The sequence below is a fragment of the Oncorhynchus kisutch genome, linkage group LG13 (genome assembly GCF_002021735.2).
Source record: "Oncorhynchus kisutch isolate 150728-3 linkage group LG13, Okis_V2, whole genome shotgun sequence".
Taxonomy (NCBI): Eukaryota; Metazoa; Chordata; class Actinopteri; order Salmoniformes; family Salmonidae; genus Oncorhynchus; species Oncorhynchus kisutch.
The window spans coordinates 12,955,359-12,981,569 of NC_034186.2; the positions used below are offsets into that span (position 1 = coordinate 12,955,359).

The window sequence follows — 26,211 nt, forward strand, 5'->3', positions numbered from 1 at the left end:
TGAAAGAATCACAGTTTTTCGGTTTCAGTATTGCATATTTATCTAAACTTCAAATGCACTGAGTATTATCTGGGTTGAATGCTGTAACAACACAGTATATAACTATTCATAAATGTCCATGATGGTAGTGACTCCTCATGACTACTTATCACTTAATAACCATCATTTATCACTTAATAACCACATTACTTTAATGAAATATTTCAGTTGTTGTATAGATTACATTTGGTGACTTCATTTCATTCCAAGTCCTCATCTCATCTCTATAGAGCGGTTGTCTAGGCTGTCTGACAAATGCACTATTTTAGTAGTTCTTCAGAGTAAATAAGGCATACTTTTATGACTGCTGAATACCAACTATCAATCACTGAGACCATGTATTTTCAGGTAGAGATACACTACATGGCCAAAAGTGTGTGGATACTTGCTTGTCAAACATTTCAGTCCAAAATCATGGGCATTAATATGGAGTTGGTCCCCCCTTTGCTGCTATAACAGCCTCCACTCTTCTGGGAAGGCTTTCCACTAGATGTTGTAACATTACTGCTATAACAGCCTCCACTCTTCTGGGAAGGCTTTCTACTAGATGTTGTAACATTACTGCTATAACAGCCTCCACTCTTCTGGGAAGGCTTTCCACTAGATGTTGGAACATTGCTGCTATAACAGCCTCCACTCTTCTGGGAAGGCTTTCCACTAGATGTTGGAACATTGCTGCTATAACAGCCTCCACTCTTCTGGGAAGGCTTTCCACTAGATGTTGGAACATTACTGTGGTTCTGGGAAGGCTTTCCACTAGATGTTGGAACATTACTGTGGTTCTGGGAAGGCTTTCCACTAGATGTTGGAACATTGCTGCTATAACAGCCTCCACTCTTCTGGGAAGGCTTTCCACTAGATGTTGGAACATTGCTGCTATAACAGCCTCCACTCTTCTGGGAAGGCTTTCCACTAGATGTTGGAACATTACTGCTATAACAGCCTCCACTCTTCTGGGAAGGCTTTCCACTAGATGTTGGAACATTACTGTGGTTCTGGGAAGGCTTTCCACTAGATGTTGGAACATTACTGTGGTTCTGGGAAGGCTTTCCACTAGATGTTGGAACATTGCTGCTATAACAGCCTCCACTCTTCTGGGAAGGCTTTCCACTAGATGTTGGAACATTGCTGCTATAACAGCCTCCACTCTTCTGGGAAGGCTTTCCACTAGATGTTGGAACGTTACTGTGGTTCTGGGAAGGCTTTCCACTAGATGTTGGAACATTACTGTGGTTCTGGGAAGGCTTTCCACTAGATGTTGGAACATTGCTGTGGTTCTGGGAAGGCTTTCCACTAGATGTTGGAACATTACTGTGGTTCTGGGAAGGCTTTCCACTAGATGTTGGAACATTACTGTGGTTCTGGGAAGGCTTTCCACTAGATGTTGGAACATTACTGTGGTTCTGGGAAGGCTTTCCACTAGATGTTGGAACATTACTGTGGTTCTGGGAAGGCTTTCCACTAGATGTTGGAACATTACTGTGGTTCTGGGAAGGCTTTCCACTAGATGTTGGAACATTACTGTGGTTCTGGGAAGGCTTTCCACTAGATGTTGGAACATTGCTGTGGTTCTGGGAAGGCTTTCCACTAGATGTTGGAACATTACTGTGGTTCTGGGAAGGCTTTCCACTAGATGTTGGAACATTACTGTGGTTCTGGGAAGGCTTTCCACTAGATGTTGGAACATTACTGTGGTTCTGGGAAGGCTTTCCACTAGATGTTGGAACATTGCTGTGGTTCTGGGAAGGCTTTCCACTAGATGTTGGAACATTACTGTGGGGACTTGCTTCCATACAGCCACACGAGCATTAGTGAGGTCTGGGGTTGATGTCAGGGCTCTGTGCAGGCCAATCAAATTCTTCCACACTGGGTCTCGACAAACCTTTTCTGTATGGACCTCGCTTTGTGCGTGGGGGCAATGACATGCTGAATCAGCTAAGGACCTTCTCCAAACTGTTGCCACAAAGTTGGAAGCACATAATTGTGTAGAATGTCATTGTATGTTGTCGTGTTAAGATTTCCCTTCACTGTAACTAAGGGGCCCGAACTATGAAAAACAGCCCCAGACTGTGCAAACCTTACAGTTGGAGCAGGAATCATTCTCCTCGCATCCGCCAAACTTCAGATTCGTCTGTCGGACTGCCAGGTGGTGAAGCGTGATTTATCAATCCAGAAAATGCGTTCCCACTACTCCTGAGTCCAATGGCGGTGAGCTTTACACCACTCCAGCCGACGCTTGGCATTGCGCATTGTGATCTTAGGCTTTTGTGCGGCTGCTCAGCCATGGAAACCCATGTCATGAAGCTCCTGACAAACAGTTCTTGTGCTGACGTTGCTTCCAGAGGCAGTTTGGAAATCAGTAGTGAGTGTTGCAACCAAGGACAGACGATTTCTACTCTCTACGCGCTTCAGCACTCAGCGGTCCCGTTCTGTGAGCTTGTGTAGCCTACCACTTCGCGGCTGAGCCTTTGTTCCTCCTAGACGTTTCCACTTCACAATAATATCACTTACAATTGAATGGGGCAGCTCTTGCAGGGCAGAAATTTGATGAACTGACTTGTTGGAAAGGTGGCATCCTATGACTGAACCACAGTTCTTCAGTAAGCTCATTCTTCTGCCAATGTTTGTCTATGGAGATTGCATGGCTGTGTGCTCGATTTTATACACCTGTCAGCAATGGGTGTGGCTGAAATAGCCAAATCCACTCATACTTTTGCATATGAAGTGTAGCAGTGGCAGCTGTACTGAACTCATCGAAGGTGGCATCCTATGACGGTCTCACGTTGAAAGTCACTGAGCTCTTCAGTAAGGCCGTTCTACTGACAATATTTACTATGGAGATTGCATTGCAGTGTGCTTGATTTTATACACCTGTCAGCGACGTGTCCTGTCTATCTGTCTCTACCTGTCTGTCTAAGAGCATGTCTATCTGCCTCTACCTGTTGGTCTGAGAGCATGTCTATCTGCCTCTACCTGTCTGTCTGAGAGCCTGTCTATCTGCCTCTGCCTGTCTGTCTGAGAGCCTGTCTATCTGTCTCTACCTGTCTGTCTGAGAGCCTGTCTATTTGTCTCTACCTGTCTGTCTGAGAGCCTGTCTATCTGCCTCTGCCTGTCTGTCTGAGAGCCTGTCTATCTGCCTCTGCCCGTCTGTCTGAGAGCCTGTCTATCTGTCTCTACCTGTCTGTCCGAGAGCCTGTCTATTTGTCTCTACCTGTCTGTCTGAGAGCCTGTCTATCTCCCTCTGCCTGTCTGTCTGAGAGCATGTCTATCTGTCTCTACCTGTCTGTCTGAGAGCCTGTCTATCTGCCTCTGCCTGTCTGTCTGAGAGCCTGTCGGCATGCCTCTACCTGTCTGTCTGATAGCCTGTCTATCTGCCTCTACCTGTCTGTCTGAGAGCCTGTCTATCTGCCTCTGCCCATCTGTCTGAGAGCCTGTCTATCTGTCTCTACCTGTCTGTCTGAGAGCCTGTCTATTTGTCTCTACCTGTCTGTCTGAGAGCCTGTCTATCTCCCTCTGCCTGTCTGTCTGAGAGCATGTCTATCTGTCTCTACCTGTCTGTCTGAGAGCCTGTCTATCTGCCCCTGCCTGTCTGTCTGAGAGCCTGTCGGCATGCCTCTACCTGTCTGTCTGATAGCCTGTCTATCTGCCTCTACCTGTCTGTCTGAGAGCCTGTCTATCTGTCTCTACCTGTCTGTCTGAGAGCCTGTCTATCTGTCTCTACCTGTCTGTCTGAGAGCCTGTCTATCTGCCTCTGCCTGTCTGTCTGAGAGCATGTCTATCTGTCTCTACCTGTCTGTCTGAGAGCCTGTCTATCTGCCTCTGCCTGTCTGTCTGAGAGCCTGTTGGCATGCCTCTACCTGTCTGTCTGATAGCCTGTCTATCTGCCTCTACCTGTCTGTCTGAGAGCCTGTCTATCTGTCTCTACCTGTCTGTCTGAGAGCCTGTCTATCTGTCTCTACCTGTCTGTCTGAGAGCCTGTCTATCTGCCTCTGCCTGTCTGTCTGAGAGCATGTCTATCTGTCTCTACCTGTCTGTCTGAGAGCCTGTCTATCTGCCTCTGCCTGTCTGTCTGAGAGCCTGTTGGCATGCCTCTACCTGTCTGTCTGATAGCCTGTCTATCTGCCTCTACCTGTCTGTCTGAGAGTCTGTCGGTCTGCCTCTACCTGTCTGTCTGAGAGCCTGTGAGCGCCAACCTCAAAGCCCAAATGTAGTCAAAGTACTGATAAACAGTCTGGGACCCGAGAGAAGGGCTGACAGGCAGCCCATCTATGCACACAAATGCACACGCATACGCACACACACACACACACACACACACACACCTGCACACACATCCCCCTCCAAATACTCGTTCTCTCACATAAACAGGTCCTCTGGCCTTCCTGTCTGTAGTTCACATGTGCATGATTGTATCAGTAACTGCTGAATCCTTCCTCCTCCTTGTCAACCTCATCCTCCTCCTCCTTCCTCAACCCAAAGCTCATCGCTGCAACTCCCCAACAGGGTCGGGAGGCGAAGGTCGAATCATGCGTCCTCCTCCATACTGCGCTTCTTACCACCTGCCAGCTTAACGCGGAAGCCAGCTGCCCCAATATGTCGTTTTTACTGACGACCAAGGTCAACATGCAGGCGGCACAAGGAGTCACTGGAGCGCGATGAGCCTCCCCGGCCAAACCCTCCCCCGGCCAAACCCTCCCCCGGTCAGACCCTCCCCCGGCCAAACCCTCCCCCGGTCAGACCCTCCCCCGGTCAGACCTTCCCCTAACCCGGACGACGCTGGGCCAACTGTGCGCCGCCCTATGGGACTCCCGATCACAGCCGGTTGTCTGTAGTGACCCACTGCGATGCAGTGCCTTAGACTCGGGAGGCTCCCTATTTCCATACATTATGCACTACTTGTGAGCAAAGTAGTACACTATATTTTTATTTAGTTGATTTTTTTATTTAACCTTTATGTCCCTAGGCAAGTCAGTGAAGAACAAATGATTATTTACAATGATGGCCTAACCCTACAAAACCTGGACGATGCTGGGCCAACTGTGCGCTGCCCTATGGGACTGCAATCACGGCCGTTTGTGATACAGCCTGGAATCCAACCAGGGTTTGTAGTGACGTCTGACCACTGAGATGCAGTGCCTTAAACAACTGCAGTACCTTAGACCGCTGTAGTACCTTAGACCGCTGTTGTACCTTAGACCGCTGTTGTACCTTAGACCACTTAGACCGCTGTAGTACCTTAGACCGCTGTAGTACCTTAGACCGCTGTAGTGCCTTAGACCACTGTAGTACCTTAGACTGCTGTAGTACCTTAGACCGCTGTTGTACCTTAGACCACTTAGACCGCTGTAGTACCTTAGACCACTTAGACCGCTGTAGTACCTTAGACTGCTGTATTACCTTAGACCGCTGTTGTACCTTAGACCACTTAGACCGCTGTAGTACCTTAGACCACTTAGACCGCTGTAGTACCTTAGACTGCTGTAGTACCTTAGACCGCTGGTGTACCTTAGACCACTTAGACCGCTGTAGTACCTTAGACCACTTAGACCGCTGTAGTACCTTAGACTGCTGTAGTACCTTAGACCACTTAGACCGCTGTAGTACCTTAGACTGCTGTAGTACCTTAGACCACTTAGACCGCTGTAGTACCTTAGACTGCTGTAGTACCTTAGACCGCTGTTGTACCTTAGACCACTTAGACCGCTGTAGTACCTTAGACCACTTAGACCGCTGTAGTACCTTAGACCACTGCAGTACCTTAGACCACTGTAGTACCTTAGACCGCTGTAGTACCTTAGACCGCTGTAGTACCTTAGACCACTGCAGTACCTTAGACCACTGTAGTACCTTCGAGGATAGGGGACACATCTCTCTGTGGGCAGTCAGGGGGTTCCCTCAGGGGACACATCTCTCTGTGGGCAGTCAGGGGGTTCCCTCAGGGGAGGGACACATCTCTCTGTGGGCAGTCAGGGGGTTCCCTCAGGGGACACATCTCTCTGTGGGCAGTCAGGGGGTTCCCTGAGGGGACACATTTCTCTGTGGGCAGTCAGGGGTTCCCTGAGGGGACACATCTCTCTGTGGGCAGTCAGGGGTTCCCTGGGGGGGGACATCTCTCTGGTCCACACTGCTTTAACAATTTAAGTATAATGGTGCCCCATAGCGGCGGTGAACGCTACATTAGCTTGCTGTTGCAAAGCAATGGCTCAATACGATTCACAGGCCAGGAGATGTGGGATGGGGAGTCGAGTACTACAGCTCATCATTGCTGCTATCCAGAGGCTGGTGTTGACAAATCGTTTTCCCTAAATATAATTACTCATCAGGATCAGATCAGCCCTGGATATCAGCACAGCACCAGTACACCGTTCAATTATCATTGATTAGTTGTATTGATAACTCATATGTATACATAGATTGGTATTCTAGACCATGTTGTTTGTTTGCCCTATGGACCATTAGAGCCTGACTAGAAGGCTGTAGACCAGGTGTCTGTGCCTGGCTGAAGATGTTGAGTTGAGCCTGGGATTCTCTGGGGGAACGTTCTAATTCCCATTCCTTGTGTTCTTTATGATTCAGTGTCTGACTCACGTTTCCGAGGCTACACCTGATGATGCGAGGCTCTACAACTAATCAATGATAATTGAACGGTGTACTGGTGCTGTGCTGATGAAAAGCATTTCTGTGCCAAATCAAAATCAAATCTCAAATCAAAGGTTATTGGTCACATACACAAATTTACAGATGATATCACAGGTGCAGCAAAAATGCCTGCGTTTTTAACTCCCAAAAGTAGAGTAATGCCTAGCAATAGAAAATGCCTGCGTTTTTAACTCCCAAAAGTAGAGTAATGCCTAGCAATAGAAAATGCCTGCGTTTTTAACTCCCAAAAGTAGAGTAATGCCTAGCAATAGAAAATGCCTGCGTTTTTAACTCCCAAAAGTAGAGTAATGCCTAGCAATAGAAAATGCATGCGTTTTTAACTCCCAAAAGTAGAGTAATGCCTAGCAATAGAAAATGCCTGCGTTTTTAACTCCCAAAAGTAGAGTAATGCCTAGCAATAGAAAATGCCTGCGTTTTTAACTCCCAAAAGTAGAGTAATGCCTAGCAATAGAAAATGCCTGCGTTTTTAACTCCCAAAAGTAGAGTAATGCCTAGCAATAGAAAATGCCTGCGTTTTTAACTCCCAAAAGTAGAGTAATGCCTAGCAATAGAAAATGCCTGCGTTTTTAACTCCCAAAAGTAGAGTAATGCCTAGCAATAGAAAATGCCTGCGTTTTTAACTCCCAAAAGTAGAGTAATGCCTAGCAATAGAATATGCCTGCGTTTTTAACTCCCAAAAGTAGAGTAATGCCTAGCAATAGAAAATGCAATACACACATAATCCAGAAAAAAATTACAAATAAATATCAGAACGAGAAATGTTAGAGGCCGGAATATAAATACATTATAAATATACAGTACCAGTCTAAGGTTTGGAGACACCTACTCATTCAAGGGTTTTTCTTTATTTTGTACTATTTTCTACATTCTAGATTAATAGTCAAGACATCAAAACGATGAAATAACACATATGGAATCATGTAGAAATCAAAAACTTCAGATATGCTTTTCCAACAGTCTTGAAGGGGTTCCCACATATTCTGAGTACTCGTTGGCTGCTTTTCCTTGGCTGCAGTCCAACTCATCCCAAACCATCTCAATTGGGTTGAGGTCGGGTGGTTGTGGAGGCCAGGTCATCTGATGCAGCACTCCATCACTCTCCTTCTTGGTCAAATAGCCGTTATACAGCCTGGAGGTGTGTTTTCAGTCATTGTCCTGTTGAAAAGCAAATTAATTCTAAATAAATCACAGACAGTGTCACCAGCAAAGCAACCCCACAACATCACACCTCCTCCTCCATGCTTCACGGTGGGAACCACACATGCAGAGATCATCCGTTCACCTACTCTGCGTCTCACAAAGACACGGCGGTTGGAACCAAAAGTCTCAAATTTGAACTCATCAGACCAAAGGACAGATTTCCACCTATCTAATGTCCATTGCTCGTGTTTCTTGGTCCAAGCAAGTCTCTTCTTATTGGTGTCCTTTAGTAGTGGTTTCTTTGCAGCAATTCGACCATGAAGGACTGATTCACACAGTCTCCTCTGAACAGTTGATGTTGAGATGTGTCTGTTATTTGAACTCTGTGAAGCATTTATTTGGGGCTGCATTTTCTGAGTCTGGTAACTCTAATGAACATATCCTCTGCAGCTGAGGGGACTCTGGATCTCCACTTTCATCATAGTGCTTGATGTTTCTTGAAATTTTCCGTCTTGACTGACCTTCATGTCTTAAAGTAATGATGGACTGACGTTTCTTTTTGCTTATTTGAGCTGTTCTTGCCTAATATGGACTTGGTCTTTTACCAAATAGGACTATATTCTGTATACCACCCATACCTTGTCACAACACAACTGATTGGCTCAAACGCATTAAGAAGGGACATTTTTTTATTGAAATTAATTCCACGTGACTACCTCATGAAGCTGGTTGAGAGAAGTTCAAGATTGTGCAAAGCTGTCGTGAAGGCAAATGGTGGCTATATTGAAGAATCTCAAATATAAAATATATTTTGATTTGTTGAACAATATTTTGGTTTCTGCATGATTCCATGTGTTATTTCATAGTTTTGATGTCTTCACTGTTAATCCATTTTAGAATAAGGCTGTAACGTAACAAAATGTAGAAAAGTTCAAGGGCTATAGCAGTGACTAAGGCTAGTGGTCACTGTTTAACAGTCTGATGGACTGGAGATAGAAGCTGTTTTTTCAGTCTCTCTGTCCCAGCTTTGATGCACCTGTACTGTTTCTGCCTTGTAGATGGTAACGGGATTAGGGCGCCAACAGCTCAGGGGCTGATGGGTAAAAACACAGTGTCTTAATTTAGATCAAACTCCAGAAACTACACCCACTGACTCATGAAAGGGGCGCAGTGATGTGTGTGTGTTTGCGTGCGTGCGTGGGACTGTGTGTGTGTGTGTGTGTGTGTGTGCTCGGACTTGCGAGCCTGTGTGTGCATTTGCACTTATGTGAGTGTGTGTGATGTTAGCCATGCTCTTTTCAAATCAAATACAATTGTATTGGTCACATACACCTATTTAGCAGGTGTTATCGTGGGTGTAGTGAAATGCTTGTTCCTAGTTCCAACAGCCGTAGTATCTAACAATTCACAACAATACACACACATCTAAAAGGTAAAGAATGGAATGAAGAAATATATAAATATTAGGACGAGTAATGTTGGAGTGACATTGACTAAAATACAGTAGAATAGAATATAGTATATACATATGGGATGAGTAAAGCAGTATGTAAACATTACTAAAGTGACTGGTGTTCCATTATTAAAGTGGCCAGTGATCCCAAGTCTATGTACATAGGGCAGCAGACTCTAAGGTGCAGGGTTGAGTAACCGAGTGGAAGCCGGCTAGTGATGGCTATTTAACAGTCTGATGGCCTTGAGATAGAAGCTGTTTTTCAGTCTCTCGATCCCAGCTTTGATGCATCTGTACTGACCTCACCTTCTGGATGGTAGCGGTGTGAACAGGCAGTGGCTTGGGTGGTTAATGTCCTTGATGATAATTTTGGCCTTCCTGTGACATCGGGTGCTGTACAGTCGTGACAAAATTTTGAGAATGACACAAATATAAATTTTCACAAAGTTTGCTGCTTCAGTGTCTTTAGATATATTTGTCAGATGTTACTATGGAATACTGAAGTATAATTACAAGCATTTCATAAGTGCCAAAGGCTTTTATTGACAATTACATGAAGTTGATGCAAAGAGTCAATATTTACAGTGCTGACCCTTCTTTTTCAAGACCTCTGCAATCCGCCCTGGCATGCTATCAATTAACTTCTGGGCCACATCCTGACTGATGGCAGCCCATTCTTGCATAATCAATGCTTGGAGTTTGTCAGAATTTGAGGGGTTTTGTTTGTCCACCCGCCTCTTGAGGATTGACCACAAGTTCTCAATGGGATTAAGGTCTGGGGAGTTTCCTGGCCATGGACCCAAAATATCGATGTTTTGTTCCCCAAGTCACTTAGTTCTCACTTTTGCCTTATGGCATGGTGCTCCATCATGCTGGAAAAGGCATTGTTCGTCACCAAACTGTTCCTGGATGGTTGGGAGAAGTTGCTCTCGGAGGATGTGTTGGTACCATTCTTTATTCATGGCTGTGTTCTTAGGCAAAATTGTGAGTGAGCCCACTCCCTTGGCTGAGAAGCAACCCCACACATGAATGGTCTCAGGATGCTTTACTGTTGGCATGACACAGGACTGATGGTAGCACTCACCTTGTCTTCTCCAGACAAGCTTTTTTCCGGATGCCCCAAACAATCAGAAAGGGGATTCATCAGAGAAAATGACTTTACCCCAGTCCTCAGCAGTCCAATCCCTGTACCTTTTGCAGAATATTAGTCTGTCCCTGATGTTTTTCCTGGAGAGAAGAGGCTTCTTTGATGCCCTTCTTGACACCAGGCCATCCTCCAAAAGTCTTTGCCTCACTGTGCGTGCAGATGCACTCACACCTGCCTGCTGCCATTCCTGAGCAAGCTCTGTACTAGTGGTGCCCCGACCCCGCAGCTGAATCAACCTTAGGAGATGGTCCTGAATGAAGCCTTCTTCACAACAATTGAACCGCTCTCCTTGAAGTTCTTGATGATCTGATAAATGGTTGATTTAGGTGCAATCTTACTGGCAGCAATATCCTTGCCTGTGAAGCCCTTTTTGTGCAAAGCAATGATGACAGCACGTGTTTCCTTGCAGGTAACTATGGTTGGCAGAGGACGAACAATGATTCCAAGCACCACCCTCCTTTTGAAGCTTCCAGTCTGTTATTCAAACTCAATCAGCATGACAGAGTGATCTCCAGCCTTGTCCTCATCAACACTCACACCTGTGTTAACGAGAGAATCACTGACATGATGTCAGCTGGTCCTTTTGTGGCAGGGCTGAAATGCAGTGGAAATGTTTTTGGGAGAAGTCAGTTAATTTGCATGGCAAAGAGGGACTTTGCAATTAATTGCAATTCATCTGATCACTCTTCATAACATTCTGGAGTATATGCAAATTGCCATTTCCACTTTGTGAAAATGTATATTTGTGTCATTCTCAAAACTTTAGGCCACGACTGCAGTGTGCCCCCGGGTGGGAGAGAGGCTCGTCCCTCTAGGGCCCCCCATGTCTCTCTAATACCCTCTAGGGCCCCCCATGTCTCTCTATAAGACCCTCTACTCTGGTCCCCCCATGTCTCTCTCTAAGACCCTCTACTCTGGTCCCCCATGTCTCTCTCTAATACCCTTTACTGGTCAGTCTGCTAAATCAAATCAAATCAAATCAAATCAAATCAAATGTATTTGTTACATACACATGGTTAGCAGATGTTAATGCGAGTGTAGCGAAATGCTTGTGCTTCTAGTTCCGACAATGCAGTAATAACGAACAAGTAATCTAACTAACAATTCCAAAAAAAACTACTGTCTTATACACAGTGTAAGGGGATAAAGAATATGTACATAAGGATATATGAATGAGTGATGGTACAGAGCAGCATAGGCAAGATACAGTAGATGATATCGAGTACAGTATATACATATGAGATGAGTATGTAAACCAAGTGGCATAGTTAAAGTGGCTAGTGATACATGTATTACATAAGGATGCAGTCGATGATATAGAGTACAGTATCTACGTATGCATATGAGATGAATAATGTAGGGTAAGTAACATTATATAAGGTAGCATTGTTTAAAGTGGCTAGTGATATATTTACATCATTTCCCATCAATTCCCATGATTAAAGTGGCTGGAGTAGAGTCAGTGGCATTGACAGTGTGTTGGCAGTAGCCACTCAATGTTAGTGGTGGCTGTTTAACAGTCTGATGGCCTTGAGATAGAAGCTGTTTTTCAGTCTCTCGGTCCCAGCTTTGATGCACCTGTACTGACCTCGCCTTCTGGATGACAGCGGGGTGAACAGGCAGTGGCTCGGGTGGTTGATGTCCTTGATGATCTTTATGGCCTTCCTGTAGCATCGGGTGGTGTAGGTGTCCTGGAGGGCAGGTAGTTTGCCCCCGGTGATGCGTTGTGCAGACCTCACTACCCTCTGGAGAGCCTTACGGTTGAGGGCGGTGCAGTTGCCATACCAGGCGGTGATACAGCCCGCCAGGATGCTCTCGATTGTGCATCTGTAGAAGTTTGTGAGTGCTTTTGGTGACAAGCCGAATTTCTTCAGCCTCCTGAGGTTGAAGAGGCGCTGCTGCGCCTTCTTCACGATGCTGTCTGTGTGAGTGGACCAATTCAGTTTGTCTGTGATGTGTATGCCGAGGAACTTAAAACTTGCTACCCTCTCCACTACTGTTCCATCGATGTGGATGGGGGGGTGTTCCCTCTGCTGTTTCCTGAAGTCCACAATCATCTCCTTAGTTTTGTTGACGTTGAGTGTGAGGTTATTTTCCTGACACCACACTCCGAGGGCCCTCACCTCCTCCCTGTAGGCCGTCTCGTCGTTGTTGGTAATCAAGCCTACCACTGTTGTGTCGTCCGCAAACTTGATGATTGAGTTGGAGGCGTGCGTGGCCACGCAGTCGTGGGTGAACAGGGAGTACAGGAGAGGGCTCAGAACGCACCCTTGTGGGGCCCCAGTGTTGAGGATCAGCGGGGAGGAGATGTTGTTGCCTACCCTCACCACCTGGGGGCGGCCCGTCAGGAAGTCCAGTACCCAGTTGCACAGGGCGGGGTCGAGACCCAGGGTCTCGACGAGCTTGGAGGGTACTATGGTGTTGAATGCCGAGCTGTAGTCGATGAACAGCATTCTCACATAGGTATTCCTCTTGTCCAGATGGGTTAGGGCTACTGTTGTGTCGTCTGCAAACGACACAACAAACGTCATTTGCACGATGGTCAGTCCCTCATGTCTCTCTCTAATACCCTCTAGGGCCGCCATGTCTCTCTCTAAGACCGTTTAGGGCCCCCCATGTCTCTCTCTAATACCCTCTACTCTGGTCCCGCATGTCTCTCTCTAATACCCTCTAGGGCCCCCCATGTCTCTCTAATACCCTCTAGGGCCCCCCATGTCTCTCTATAAGACCCTCTACTCTGGTCCCCCCATGTCTCTCTCTAAGACCCTCTACTCTGGTCCCCCATGTCTCTCTCTAATACCCTTTACTCTGGTCCCCCAATGGCTCTCTCTAATACCCTCTACTCTGGTCCCCCATGTCTCTCTCTAAGACCCTCTACTCTGGTCCCCCATGTCTGTCTCTAATACCCTCTAGGGCCCCCATGTCTCTCTCTAATACCCTCTAGGGCCCCCCATGTCTCTCTCTAATACCCTCTAGGGCCCCCATGTCTCTCTCTAATACCCTCTAGGGCCCCCATGTCTCTCTCTAATACCCTCTAGGGCCCCCATGTCTCTCTCTAATACCCTCTAGGGCCCCCATGTCTCTCTCTAATACCCTCTAGGGCCCCCCATGTCTCTCTCTAATACCCTCTAGGGCCCCCATGTCTCTCTCTAATACCCTCTAGGGCCCCCATGTCTCTCTCTAATACCCTCTAGGGCCCCCATGTCTCTCTCTAATACCCTCTAGGGCCCCCATGTCTCTCTCTAATACCCTCTAGGGCCCCCCATGTCTCTCTCTAATACCCTCTAGGGCCCCCATGTCTCTCTCTAATACCCTCTAGGGCCCCCATGTCTCTCTCTAATACCCTCTAGGGCCCCCATGTCTCTCTCTAATACCCTCTAGGGCCCCCATGTCTCTCTCTAATACCCTCTACTCTGGTCCCCCATGTCTCTCTCTAATACCCTCTAGGGCCCCCATGTCTCTCTCTAATACCCTCTAGGGCCCCCCATGTCTCTCTCTAATACCCTCTACGCTGGACGAGGGTGTGGTGTGCTTGTGTGTGTATGCATTTGTTTTACTATGGCTGCGTTTACACAGGCAGCCTAAAATGTTTTTCCACTAATTGGTCTTTTGATCAATCAGATCAGCCCTTTTGCTAATAATTGGGCAAAATATCAGAATTGGGCTGGCTGTGCACTACAGTATGTTCTTGATTGGCTCGTAAGCCACGTTCCCTACTACGAGTTCCATTCACACCCTTCTATCAATAGCCATCAGTGAAATCTGGTCTCTCAAATAGTCTTGACCTCAGTCAGTCACAATCCTCTACAATCTTAGTAGACTGGTGTCCCACTGACTCCCCCCAATGGGAGTCAGGATGGTCAGACCAAGGATCAGACTGGTGTCCCACTGACTCCCCCCAATGGGAGTCAGGTTGGTCAGACCAAGGATCAGACTGGTGTCCCACTGACTCCCCCCAATGGGAGTCAGGATGGTCAGACCAAGGATCAGACTGGTGTCCCACTGACTCCCCCCAATGGGAGTCAGGATGGTCAGACCAAGGACCATTTATCTATTTAATTTGGAAGGTTCCTAGAGCAACACAACCGACATGAACATTTCCTTAGAGAGGTTATGTTAGTGTGTAGCCAAACTGTTCAGACGCTACAGACAGAAGATGCCAGATCGGCGGTACCAACTTCAGACGAGCTCCGTGACTCTTACGTTGGTAAGAGTCTCGTCTTTGCGTAGTAGTTTTGTAGGCCAAACCGTTTGGACTTACAGACGTTTTCGTGAGAGAACCGTTTTTTGGGGATGTCTCATGGTCTGACTAACACATCTGTAGCTCAGCCATCTTCCACCGCAGATGAGGAAGGACAACATGGATTGAGATGCAGCCCATGTAGAAAAACAGATACTGTATGTCTAGCTTAAACAGACATGGGGATTTTTTTATTATGCTAATTGGATTTTTGCGGGTGCCCCGACATAGACTCTATGGGTTAAGTTGCTTGATGGAGGATTTATCTATGAGAAATATATCAGAAAGCCACATGCTACTCTAAAGCCAGCATACCGTATAATATGATACTCGGTATAAGAGATGTGTTCATATCATTCTGCTTAGAACACAAGTAGCATCAGCAGTGTTCGCTTTTTCATGAATTTCTCTGTAAATTCAAACATTCAACCACTGTTGACTGGCAACAAAGTATTTGAACCTGAATTAAACTCTCTCCTTACTCAACTGTCAGTCAATGAACATACAGACAGAGAGAGGGGTTGGGGGTTGACCTGAGAAACACCTGATCATGTAATTTCCTATTGTTTATTTGTTGACTTTAATTTAATCACTCTGATAGGACTGGAGATGATTAGTATGCATCCCCAAAATTAGCAGAACAGTGGCGCAGTGTGTGTGGTGTGGTGAGGAGACATTGAAGTGGAGGGCTACACACACACACACACACACACAGGGAAGTGAAGTGCTACTGAAAGACAAGTGTGCCCTTTCCCCACAACACATACATCATAGGGAGTCAGTCCAGTGTGGAGATGTGATAATGTCACTGTTGGGAATGACTGGAGTATTTCGCAGTGGGTCTTACACTCCACAGAGCCTGGGTAGGTGAAAAGGCTAATGTGGCATTTATCATCTGCTGTGAACACTACACAGTTGGCAGGAGTTTGTTTAAATGTACTACAGTATGATGTAAGTATGAGAGGAAGGATGTCAGTTGAGATTTACATGTAACTGTTGTAGCAGTATTTGAGTACCTGCTTTTTGTCCTAATATTACTGTCTGTGAGAGTAGTTCGGCATTATGCCAGTATGTGTGTGTCTATGAGTGTGTGTGTGTGTGTGTGTGTGTGTGTGTGTGTGTGTGTGTGTGTGTGTGTGTGTGTGTGTGTGTGTGTGTGTGTGTGTGTGTGTGTGTGTGTGTGTGTGTGTGTGCGCTTGTCCGTGTCTTTGTGAGTTTAAATGATCCTGTGAATTCCGTCTGCAGTGTGTCTTTACTGTATTATAACAATCCTCTACATAAAAAGGCCATAAAACTCAATACCTCCACAGTTGACCCTATTAAGGCAGGGCCAGCCGCTTATCACTGCATACTAACAGTCATTTAGCCTGGCTGCCGCTACTCAGAGCCAGGGCCAGGACTGGGGCTATTTGGGCAGCCAGGAAATCAATGAGGTTAGAGGGAGAAACGGAGAGGTTATAGAGGAGCCTGTCTCAGAGCAGCTCTCTCAATCTCAGACACATACAGTACAGAAGCCAAGTGTTTTTATCATGGCTGTGGCTCTGGGCCCTGGAGGCGCCATGGCTGGATGTGTAGTTCAGAGCAGGGCCAGGCGCCATGGCTGGATGTGTAGTTCAGAGCAGGGCCAGGCGCCATGGCTGGATGTGTAGTTCAGAGCAGGGCCAGGCGCCACCCTTTTTAGCGCCCATTCTCATTCTGTCACGTAAACTTTTAGAAGTTCCTGTTTTTTACTCTTCTGTTTTGTCTGTGATCTCTTACATGACAGCTCATGGTTTCTCTTCATCACTCTCCGGTGTTGAGATCTCTAACAGATCTCTCTCTCTGCGTGTCTCTTTCTTCCCTCTACAGACGCCAATGCCTGCCCCGCCAAGGAGTTCCAGTGCCATAACAGGAAATGTGTGGCTCCCATCTTTGTGTGCGACGGCGACGACGACTGTGGGGATTGGAGTGATGAGGAGAAGTGTTCCACTTCCCGCTGTGGCTCCCAGGAGTTCCGCTGTAACGACTCGGAGTGCATCCCAGCTCTGTGGAGCTGCGATGGAGACCCTGACTGCAGGGATAAATCTGACGAGTCTATGGAGCGCTGTAGTCGCCGAACAGAGCCCCAGAAGCCCCGGTGCTCGGCGGGGGAGTTCCAGTGTGGAAGTGGAGAGTGTGTCCACCTCAACTGGAAGTGTGACGGAGAAGCCGACTGCAAGGACAAATCTGACGAGGCTGACTGCGGTAAGTCACCTACTGAATCTGGGATTGGGTCACCTGAGGATGCACACAGGATGTGGTACTACATCTACAGTGCATTCAGAAAGTATTCAGACCCCTTGACTTTTTCCTCATTTTGTTACATTACAGCCTTATTATAAAATGAATTTAATAGTTTTTTTCCCCCTCATCAATCTATGCACAATATCCCATGATGACAACTCAAAAATAGATTTTTAGAATTTTTTGCAGATGTATAAAAAAAACTACGGAAATATCACATTTACAAAAGTATTCAGACCCTTTACTCTGTACTTTGTTGAAGCACCTTTGGCAGTGATTACAGCCTTGAGTATTCTTGGGTATGACACTACAAGCTTGGCACACCTGTGTTTGGAGAGTTTATCCCATTCTCTGCAAATCCTCTCAAGCTCTGTAAGGTTGGATGGGGAGCGTCGCTGCACAGCTATTTTCAGGTCTCTGCAGAGATGTTTCGATCGGGTTTAAGTCCGGACTCTGGCTGGGCCACTCAAGGACATTTAGAGACTTGTGTGCTTAGGGTCGTTGTCCTGTTGGAAGGTGAACCTTTGCGGTCCTGAGCGCTCTGGAGCAGGTTTTCATCAAAGATCTGTCTGTACTTTGCTCCGTTCATCTTTCCCTCGATCCTGAATGGTCTCCCAGTCCCTTCCACTGAAAAAAATCCCCACAGCATAATGCCATCACCACCATGCTTCACCGTAGGGATGGTACCAGGTTTCTTCCAGACGTGACGCTTGGCATTCAGGCCAAAGAGTTCAATCTTGGTTTCATCAGACCAGACAATCGTGTTTGTCATGGTCTGAGTCCTTTAGGTGCCTTTTGGCAAACTCCAGACGGCTGTCATGTACCTTTTACTGAGGAGTGGCTTCCGTCTGGCCACTCTAGATTGACCATCAGGTTCTTGGTCACCTCCCTGACCAAGGCTCTTCTCCCCCGATTGCTCAGTTTGGCCCGGGCGGCCAGCTCTAGGAAGAGTCTTGGTGGTTACAAACATCTTCCATTTAAGAATGATGGAGGCCAGTGTGTTCTTCGGGACCTTCAATGCTGCAGAAATGTTTTGGTACCCTTCCCCAGATCTGTGCATCGACACAATCCTGTCCCGGAGCTCTACGGACAATTCCATCGACCTCATGGCTTGATTTTTGCTCTGATATGCACTGTCAACGATGGGACCTTATATAGATACACTACCATTCAAAAGTTTGGGGTCACTTAGAAAAGTCCTTGTTTTTGACAGAAAATCACTTTTTTTTAACCATTAAAATAACATCAAATTGATCAGAAATGCAGTGTAGACATTGTTAATGTTGTAAATGACTATTGTAGATGGAAATGGTAGATTTTTTATGGAATATTAATGGACCCCAAACTTTTGAATGGTAGTATAGGTGTGTGCCTTTCCAAATGACCACAGGTGGACTCCAATCAAGTTGTAGAAACATCTCAAGGATGATCAATGGAAACAGGATGCACCTGAGCTCAATTTTTGAGTCTCATAGCAAAGGGTCTGTTTGCCATTGTGGTGTATTGTGTGTAGATTGATGAGGGGAAATTATGTCATACATTTTTAGAAAAAGGCTGTAACGTAACAAAATGTGGAAAAAGTGAAGGGGTCTGAATACTTTTTAATGCACGTATATAGTCTATATGGACAGGTAGTGGAGTCTTCCCGCCTGTGTAGGGTTATAGTAAGCTTAGAATGACTAAATAGCTTTAAATCACTATCTATGTACAATTCATGTATGTGGATAGATTTGTGAGTGTACAGGCATTGGTGTATGTGTGTTCCAGCGTCTTTGTCTGTATGTGTGTGCCTGCGTGTCGGTTTGTGTATGGATGATACAGTATGCTATCAAACCCCTCCTGAGACCTCTGTGTTGGCGCCCGTTTATAAGATGCTCCATGCTGGAATCACCACGGCAATCAGTGAGGTTGGTTGCCATGCAACAGTGTGATGATTGGAACAGTGAAGAGCCCTTGAGAGGTAGCGAGGGTCCTCATAACCTGGCCCTCTCTCCTTGAGTAACACACTATTCTCAACCCCGGAGACCACTCAGTAATGACAAACACTGATCACAAAGACAGGGAGGAAGTCAGAGTAGATTCATGCAGGGGTTTCAGACTTGTTTGAGGGTTTGGATGTTAAAATATGATTCCTACCATTATAATCAAAATCACTATCATGATTCAAATCTTCATTCCAATTAGACTGGTTTGGATTTCTCGCTGACCAATATAAACAAATATTTTAGAAAGTCTAACCTTCATTTGACAAGGCAAGCCAGTCAAGAACAAATTCTTAATTACAATGACAGCCTACCAGGGAACAGTGGGTTAACTGCTTTGTTCCGGGGCAGAACTAGAGATTTTTTCCCTTGTCAGCTCGGGGATTTGATCCAGCAACCTTTCAGTTACTGGCCCAACACTCTAACCACTAGGCTACCCTGCCACCCCGTATGACTGCCATTTTCTCCTATTCTGGAACTTTGAGGGTTTATCATATAGCCTGTCTAGTAATTTAATAGGATCTCTATGGTAAACACCTCCCAGCTTCTCATTTCCACAGGATTTCTCTGGAGCAGAGGGGAGTTAGGGGGGAGAAGGGGGGAACGGAGGGTGATTACTGTTGAATTGGAATGCACTCTGTGTTTGCCTAACCCAAGATAAAACACACACATCTTTTACCAGGGGTCATTTTCTTTCTGACAGGATACCAGGTTGGGGTTGGATCATCTAGAGAGATACATAGAAAGTTGGATGATGAGCAGTTGAATTAACATCACATTTGTGGCTCTCTCTTGCGGTCTCTTGATTTCGTCTCCCTCACACACACTCCCTCTCTCTCTCTCTCTCTCTCTCTCTCTCTCTCTCTCTCTCTCTCTCTCTCTCTCTCTCTCTCTCTCTCTCTCTCTCTCTCTCTGTGTGTGTTCTCTCCTCCACAGCTCTGCTGACCTGCCGTCCAGATGAGTTCCAATGTGGTGATGGGTCCTGTATCCATGGAACCAAGCAGTGCAACAGGGTGCACGACTGTCCTGACTTCAGTGATGAGGCCGGCTGTATCAACGGTGGGTGGACACAGCCTTCTGTTCTGTTCTTTATCTCCTGGACACTGCCTTCTGTTCTGTTCTTTATCTCCTGGATACTGCATTATGTCCTGTTCTTTATCTCCTGGACACTGCCTTCTGTTCTGTTCTTTATCTCCTGGACACTGCCTTCTGTTCTGTTCTTTATCTCCTGGATACTGCCTTCTGTTCTGTTCTTTATCTCCTGGATACTGCATTATGTCCTGTTCTTTATCTCCTGGATACTGCATTATGTTCTGTTCTTTATCTCCTGGATACTGCATTATGTCCTGTTCTTTATCTCCTGGATACTGCATTATGTCCTGTTCTTTATCTCCTGGATACTGCATTATGTCCTGTTCTTTATCTCCTGGATACTGCATTATGTCCTGTTCTTTATCTCCTGGATACTGCATTATGTCCTGTTCTTTATCTCCTGGATACTGCATTATGTTCTGTTCTTTATCTCCTGGATACTGCATTATGTTCTGTTCTTTATCTCCTGGATACTGCATTATGTTCTGTTCTTTATCTCCTGGATACTGCATTATGTTCTGTTCTTTATCTCCTGGATACTGCATTATGTCCATATAGTTGACATATGTTCCAATAATCCAAAATAGTTTTTTTCCACCATATTGCCATATTTTCCACCATAAGAGAAGGCATTTATGGGTACATTGGGACACACTACTGCCGTAGATGAGAAATGTCCCTTTCTTTCTTCATATCCTTACTACATTCTCCTCTCCAGCTCTGTGGGCATTTCTGAGAATAATGTTGAAGCAGAACTGTTTTTGTATATCTATGCAGTACAGTAACTCTAGATTTTATTGCTATGTGTCTATGGTAACACGCTCATATTTGGCAGCTACGGTCTTTGTCTTGTCTATCTATGCCAGAGAGAACTGAAGGTCAAACTAATGCTGACTGGACTTTATTTAGGCCCCATATTTGTGAGATGTGGTCCGTGATCAACCTGGAATCCATAACACACTGCTTGTGTGTACTAGCCTGACAGTAGTATAGTGTTGTAACTCCAGCATGCAGACAGACAGTAGTATAGTGGGGTAACTCCAGCATGCAGACAGACAGTAGTATAGTGGGGTAACTACAGCCATGCAGACAGACAGTAGTATAGTGTTGTAACTCCAGCATGCAGACAGACAGTAGTATAGTGGGGTAACTCCAGCCATGCAGACAGACAGTAGTATAGTGTTGTAACTCTAGCCATGCAGACAGACAGTAGTATAGTGGGGTAACTCCAGCCATGCAGACAGACAGTAGTATAGTGTTGTAACTCCAGCCATGCAGACAGACAGTAGTATAGTGTTGTAACTCCAGCCATGCAGACAGACAGTAGTATAGTGTTGTAACTCCAGCCACACAGACAGACATTAGTATAGTGGGGTAACTCCAGCCATGCAGACAGACAGTAGTATAGTGGGGTAACTCCAGCCATGCAGACAGACAGTAGTATAGTGTTGTAACTCCAGCCATGCAGACAGACAGCAGTATAGTGTTGTAACTCCAGCCACACAGACAGACATTAGTATAGTGGGGTAACTCCAGCCATGCAGACAGACAGTAGTATAGTGGGGTAACTCCAGCCATGCAGACAGACAGTAGTATAGTGTTGTAACTCCAGCCATGCAGATAGACTGCAGTATAGTGTTGTAACTCCAGCCACACAGACAGACATTAGTATAGTGTTGTAACTCCAGCCATGCAGACATACAGTAGTATAGTGTTGTAACTCCAGCCATGCAGACAGACAGTAGTATAGTGGGGTAACTCCAGCCATGCAGACAGACAGTAGTATAGTGTTGTAACTCCAGCCATGCAGACAGACAGTAGTATAGTGTTGTAACTCCAGCCATGCAGACAGACAGTAGTATAGTGGGGTAACTCCAGCCACACAGACAGACAGTAGTATAGTGTTGTAACTCCAGCATGCAGACAGACAGTAGTATAGTGTTGTAACTCTAGCCATGCAGACAGACAGTAGTATAGTGGGGTAACTCCAGCCATGCAGACAGACAGTAGTATCGTGTTGTAACTCCAGCCATGCAGACAGACAGTAGTATAGTGTTGTAACTCCAGCCATGCAGACAGACAGTAGTATAGTGTTGTAACTCCAGCCATGCAGACAGACAGTAGTATAGTGTTGTAACTCCAGCCATGCAGACAGACAGTAGTATAGTGGTGTAACTCTAGCCATGCAGACAGACACAGAGAGAGTAGCTGTGTATAAAGTTACATGGCTGTAGAGTCCTGGAAGACAGTCAGGGGCTCACATTACAGAGGGGTGTAGTTTCAGGATGTATTACAGTACAGTGTAGTATCAGGATGTATTACAGTACAATGTAGTTTCAGGATGTATTTCAGTACAGTGAAGTATCAGGATGTATTTCAGTACAGTGTAGTATCAGGATGTATTACAGTACAGTGTAGTATCAGGATGTATTACAGTACAGTGTAGTATCAGGATGTATTACAGTACAATGTAGTTTCAGGATGTATTTCAGTACAGTGAAGTATCAGGATGTATTTCAGTACAGTGTAGTATCAGGATGTATTACAGTACAGTGTAGTATCAGGATGTATTACAGTACAGTGTAGTAGTATGATGTCTTACAGTGTAGTATCAGGATGTATTACAGTACAGTGTAGCATCAGGATGTATTACAGTACAGTGTAGTATCAGGATGTATTACAGTACAGTGTAGTATCAGGATGTATTGTAGTAGGATGTATTACATTACAGTGTCGTATCAGGATGTATTTCAGTACAGTGTAGTATCAGGATGTATTACAGTACTGTGTAGTAACAGGATGTATTACAGTACAGTGTAGTAGTATGATGTATTACAGTACAGTGTAGTATCAGGATGTATTACAGTACAGTGTAGGATGTATTACTGTACAGTGTAATATTAGGATGTATTACAGTGTAGTATCAGGATGTATTACAGTGTAGTATCAGGATGTATTACAGTACAGTGTAGTATCAGGATGTATTACAGTACAGTGTAGTATCAGGATGTATTACAGTGTAGTATCAGGATGTATTACAGTGTAGTATCAGGATGTATTACAGTGTAGTATCAGGATGTATTACAGTATAGTGTAGTATCAGGATGTATTACAGTACAGTGTAGTATCAGGATGTATTACAGTATAGTATCAGGATGTATTACAGTACAGTGTAGTATCAGGATGTATTTCAGTGTAGTATCAGGATGTATAACAGTGTAGTATCAGGATGTATTACAGTGTAGTATCAGGATGTATTACAGTGTAGTATCAGGATGTATTACAGTACAGTACAGTATCAGGATGTATTACAGTGTAGTATCAGGATGTATTACAGTACAGTATCAGGATGTATTACAGTGTAGTATCAGGATGTATTACAGTGTAGTATCAGGATGTATTACAGTGTAGTATCAGGATGTATTACAGTACAGTATCAGGATGTATTACAGCACAGTGTAGTATCAGGATGTATTACAGTGTAGTATCAGGATGTATTACAGTGTAGTATCAGGATGTATTACAGTGTAGTATCAGGATGTATTACAGTACAGTATCAGGATGTATTACAGTGTAGTATCAGGATGTATTACAGTACAGTATCAGGATGTATTACAGTACCGTGTCAGGATGGATTACAGTGTAGTATCAGGATGTATTACAGTGTAGTATCAGGATGTATTACAGTGTAGTATCAGGATGTATTACAGTGTAGTATCAGGATGTATTACAGTGTAGTATCAGGATGTATTACAGTGTAGTATCAGGATGTATTACAGTACAGTATCAGGATGTATTACAGTACAGTGTAGTATCAGGATGTATTACAGTACAGTGTAGTATCAGGATGTATTACAGTACAGTGTAGTATCAGGATGTATTACAGTGTAGTATCAGGATGTATTACAGTACATTACACCCAGCGTTGTATGATTGTTACTTATTGCCCACAAGCTGATTACGCTGGACGGAGGTGTCTGGGAACCAGCTCATTTGATGCTATCTGGTCAGAGGGATCAGAGTAGTGGTGACATGCATTGGAAATCAAACACTTGTTTCAAGGTAATGATCATTGTATTTTTCTACCCTCTCTCTTTCCCAGTCACTAAGTGTGATGGCCCCAGGAAGTTCATGTGCAAGAATGGACAGTGTATCAATAGCAGCAAGGTGTGTGATGCCGTCAAAGACTGCAAGGACTGGTCAGATGAACCTATGAAGGAGTGTGGTGAGCTACACACACACACACACACACACATGCATAAACAAACTCATACACACACACTGTACACGAATAAATGTACACACACACACACTTATTAGCATCCACTTAACATGCAGATGGCCACTGTGCTAGTAATCAGAGCTTAATTTCATCAAGGGAGAGTACATCAGGACAACTCTCAGCTCTCTCTCTCCCATCAAAGTCCAACTCTTCCCTCGAGTGTTCATGGCTAGGAAACGTGTTCTGACTACACTACCCATAAGGCACCATATAGATTAGCTCCCTACCATAGAGAATTACAATTTAGAGCTCTTTAGTCATGGATCTCACAGTGGAATGCTCCGGAACCTCTAGCTCTGTGTTTCTGATTGGTCAACCGTGTGTCAACATTCAGATCAGATCCAGCACTATCTTTTGTAATCATGAAATAGCAGGATTTGGTATGCTGGACATTAACATCTTTGCCGTACATGTTATGCTTATAGACAGACATATTACATGTCTTATGTACTAGTGAAACCATGTGAGTGAACATGTAATGTTGGTTAATATGGAAGATAGGACATCTTCATAAATGATCATTATTTATCTTACCATACATGTAGCATGTTGATTCCCACAAGTCATTTCACAACACTAACCCTCCATGAGAGATCATCTGATTATCGAGGTAAAACTGCACACCTCAGTGTAACCTTCCGGTAACTGGCCCAATGCTCTAACCACTAGGCTACCTGCCGCCCCATTTCTACCTGCCGCCCCATTTCTATCTGCCGCCCCATTTCTACCTGCCGCCCCATTTCTACCTGCCGCCCCATTTCTACCTGCCGCCCCATTTCTACCTGCCGCCCCATTGCTGCCTGTCTTTTAACAATTGCTGGGAAGGAGTCTGGGAAGTGTTATATATTTATATTGCGATGGAGGGAGCAATATCCCTCCCTCCAATATTGGATGGAGGGAGGGATAAGGGGAGAAAGGAGAGGGATATGGGGAGGAGGAGGGATGGATAGAGGGAGGGAGGGAGGGATATGGGGAGGAGGAGGGATGGATGGATGGATGGAGGGAGGGAGGGAGGGAGGGATATGGGGAGGGGGGAGGGAGGGATAAGGGGAGAAAGGAGAGGGATATGGGGAGGAGGGATGGATGGAGGGAGGGATAAGGGGAGAAAGGAGAGGGATATGGGGAGGAGGAGGGATGGATGGAGGGAGGGATAAGGGGAGAAAGGAGAGGGATATGGGGAGGAGGGATGGATGGAGGGAGGGAGAGAGGGATATGGGGAGAAAGGAGAGGGATATGGGGAGGAGGGATGGATGGATGGAGGGACAAGGGAAGGAGAACTGCTCCTCTGAGGAAATCAGATTAGACAGGGGGACCTGACGAATAGCTGCCCCCTCTTGAGCCCCAGTGCATTCTGGACTGGTTCCAGGTGTCTGATAGCTACATATTCCCCTAGAGTCTCCCCAGGTACACACACACACCAATATATTGGTTGTTTTATTGATGTTTAACTCCCTTCCCTCCCTCTATTCCTCCTTTCATCCCTCTCTCTCCCCCTCTCTCTCTCTATCTCTCTCTCTCCCACCCCTCCCCTCTCTCTCTCTCTCTCTCACTCTCTCTCTCCCTCACTCTCTCTCCCTACCTCTCTCTCTAGGTGTGAATGAGTGCGCAGACAAAAATGGAGGCTGCTCTCACATCTGCAGAGACAGGAGGATTGGCTATGCGTGTGACTGTCCCTCTGGATACCAACTAATGGACAAGAAGACCTGTGAAGGTAGAGTACCAAACAACCTGTCCCTCTCATACAAGACCTGTGAAGGTAGAGTACCAAACAACCTGTCCCTCTCATACAAGACCTGTGAAGGTAGAGTACCAAACAACCTGTCCCTCTCAGACAAGACCTGTGAAGGTAGAGTACCAGACAACCTGTCCCTCTGAGACAAGACCTGTGAAGGTAGAGTACCAGACAACCTGTCC

General features: G+C 45.6%; 1 protein-coding gene across 1 annotated transcript in view; it reads left to right on the top strand.

The window, feature by feature from the left end:
* LOC109903044 (low-density lipoprotein receptor-related protein 8-like) overlaps positions 1 to 26,211 on the top strand; it is a 344,351-nt gene that overhangs the window by 240,590 nt on the left and 77,550 nt on the right. The window contains 4 exon segments of the mRNA XM_031785602.1: positions 16,528 to 16,902; positions 19,860 to 19,982; positions 24,118 to 24,240; positions 25,889 to 26,008. Of these exon segments, the coding sequence (XP_031641462.1) occupies positions 16,528 to 16,902; positions 19,860 to 19,982; positions 24,118 to 24,240; positions 25,889 to 26,008 (741 nt within the window).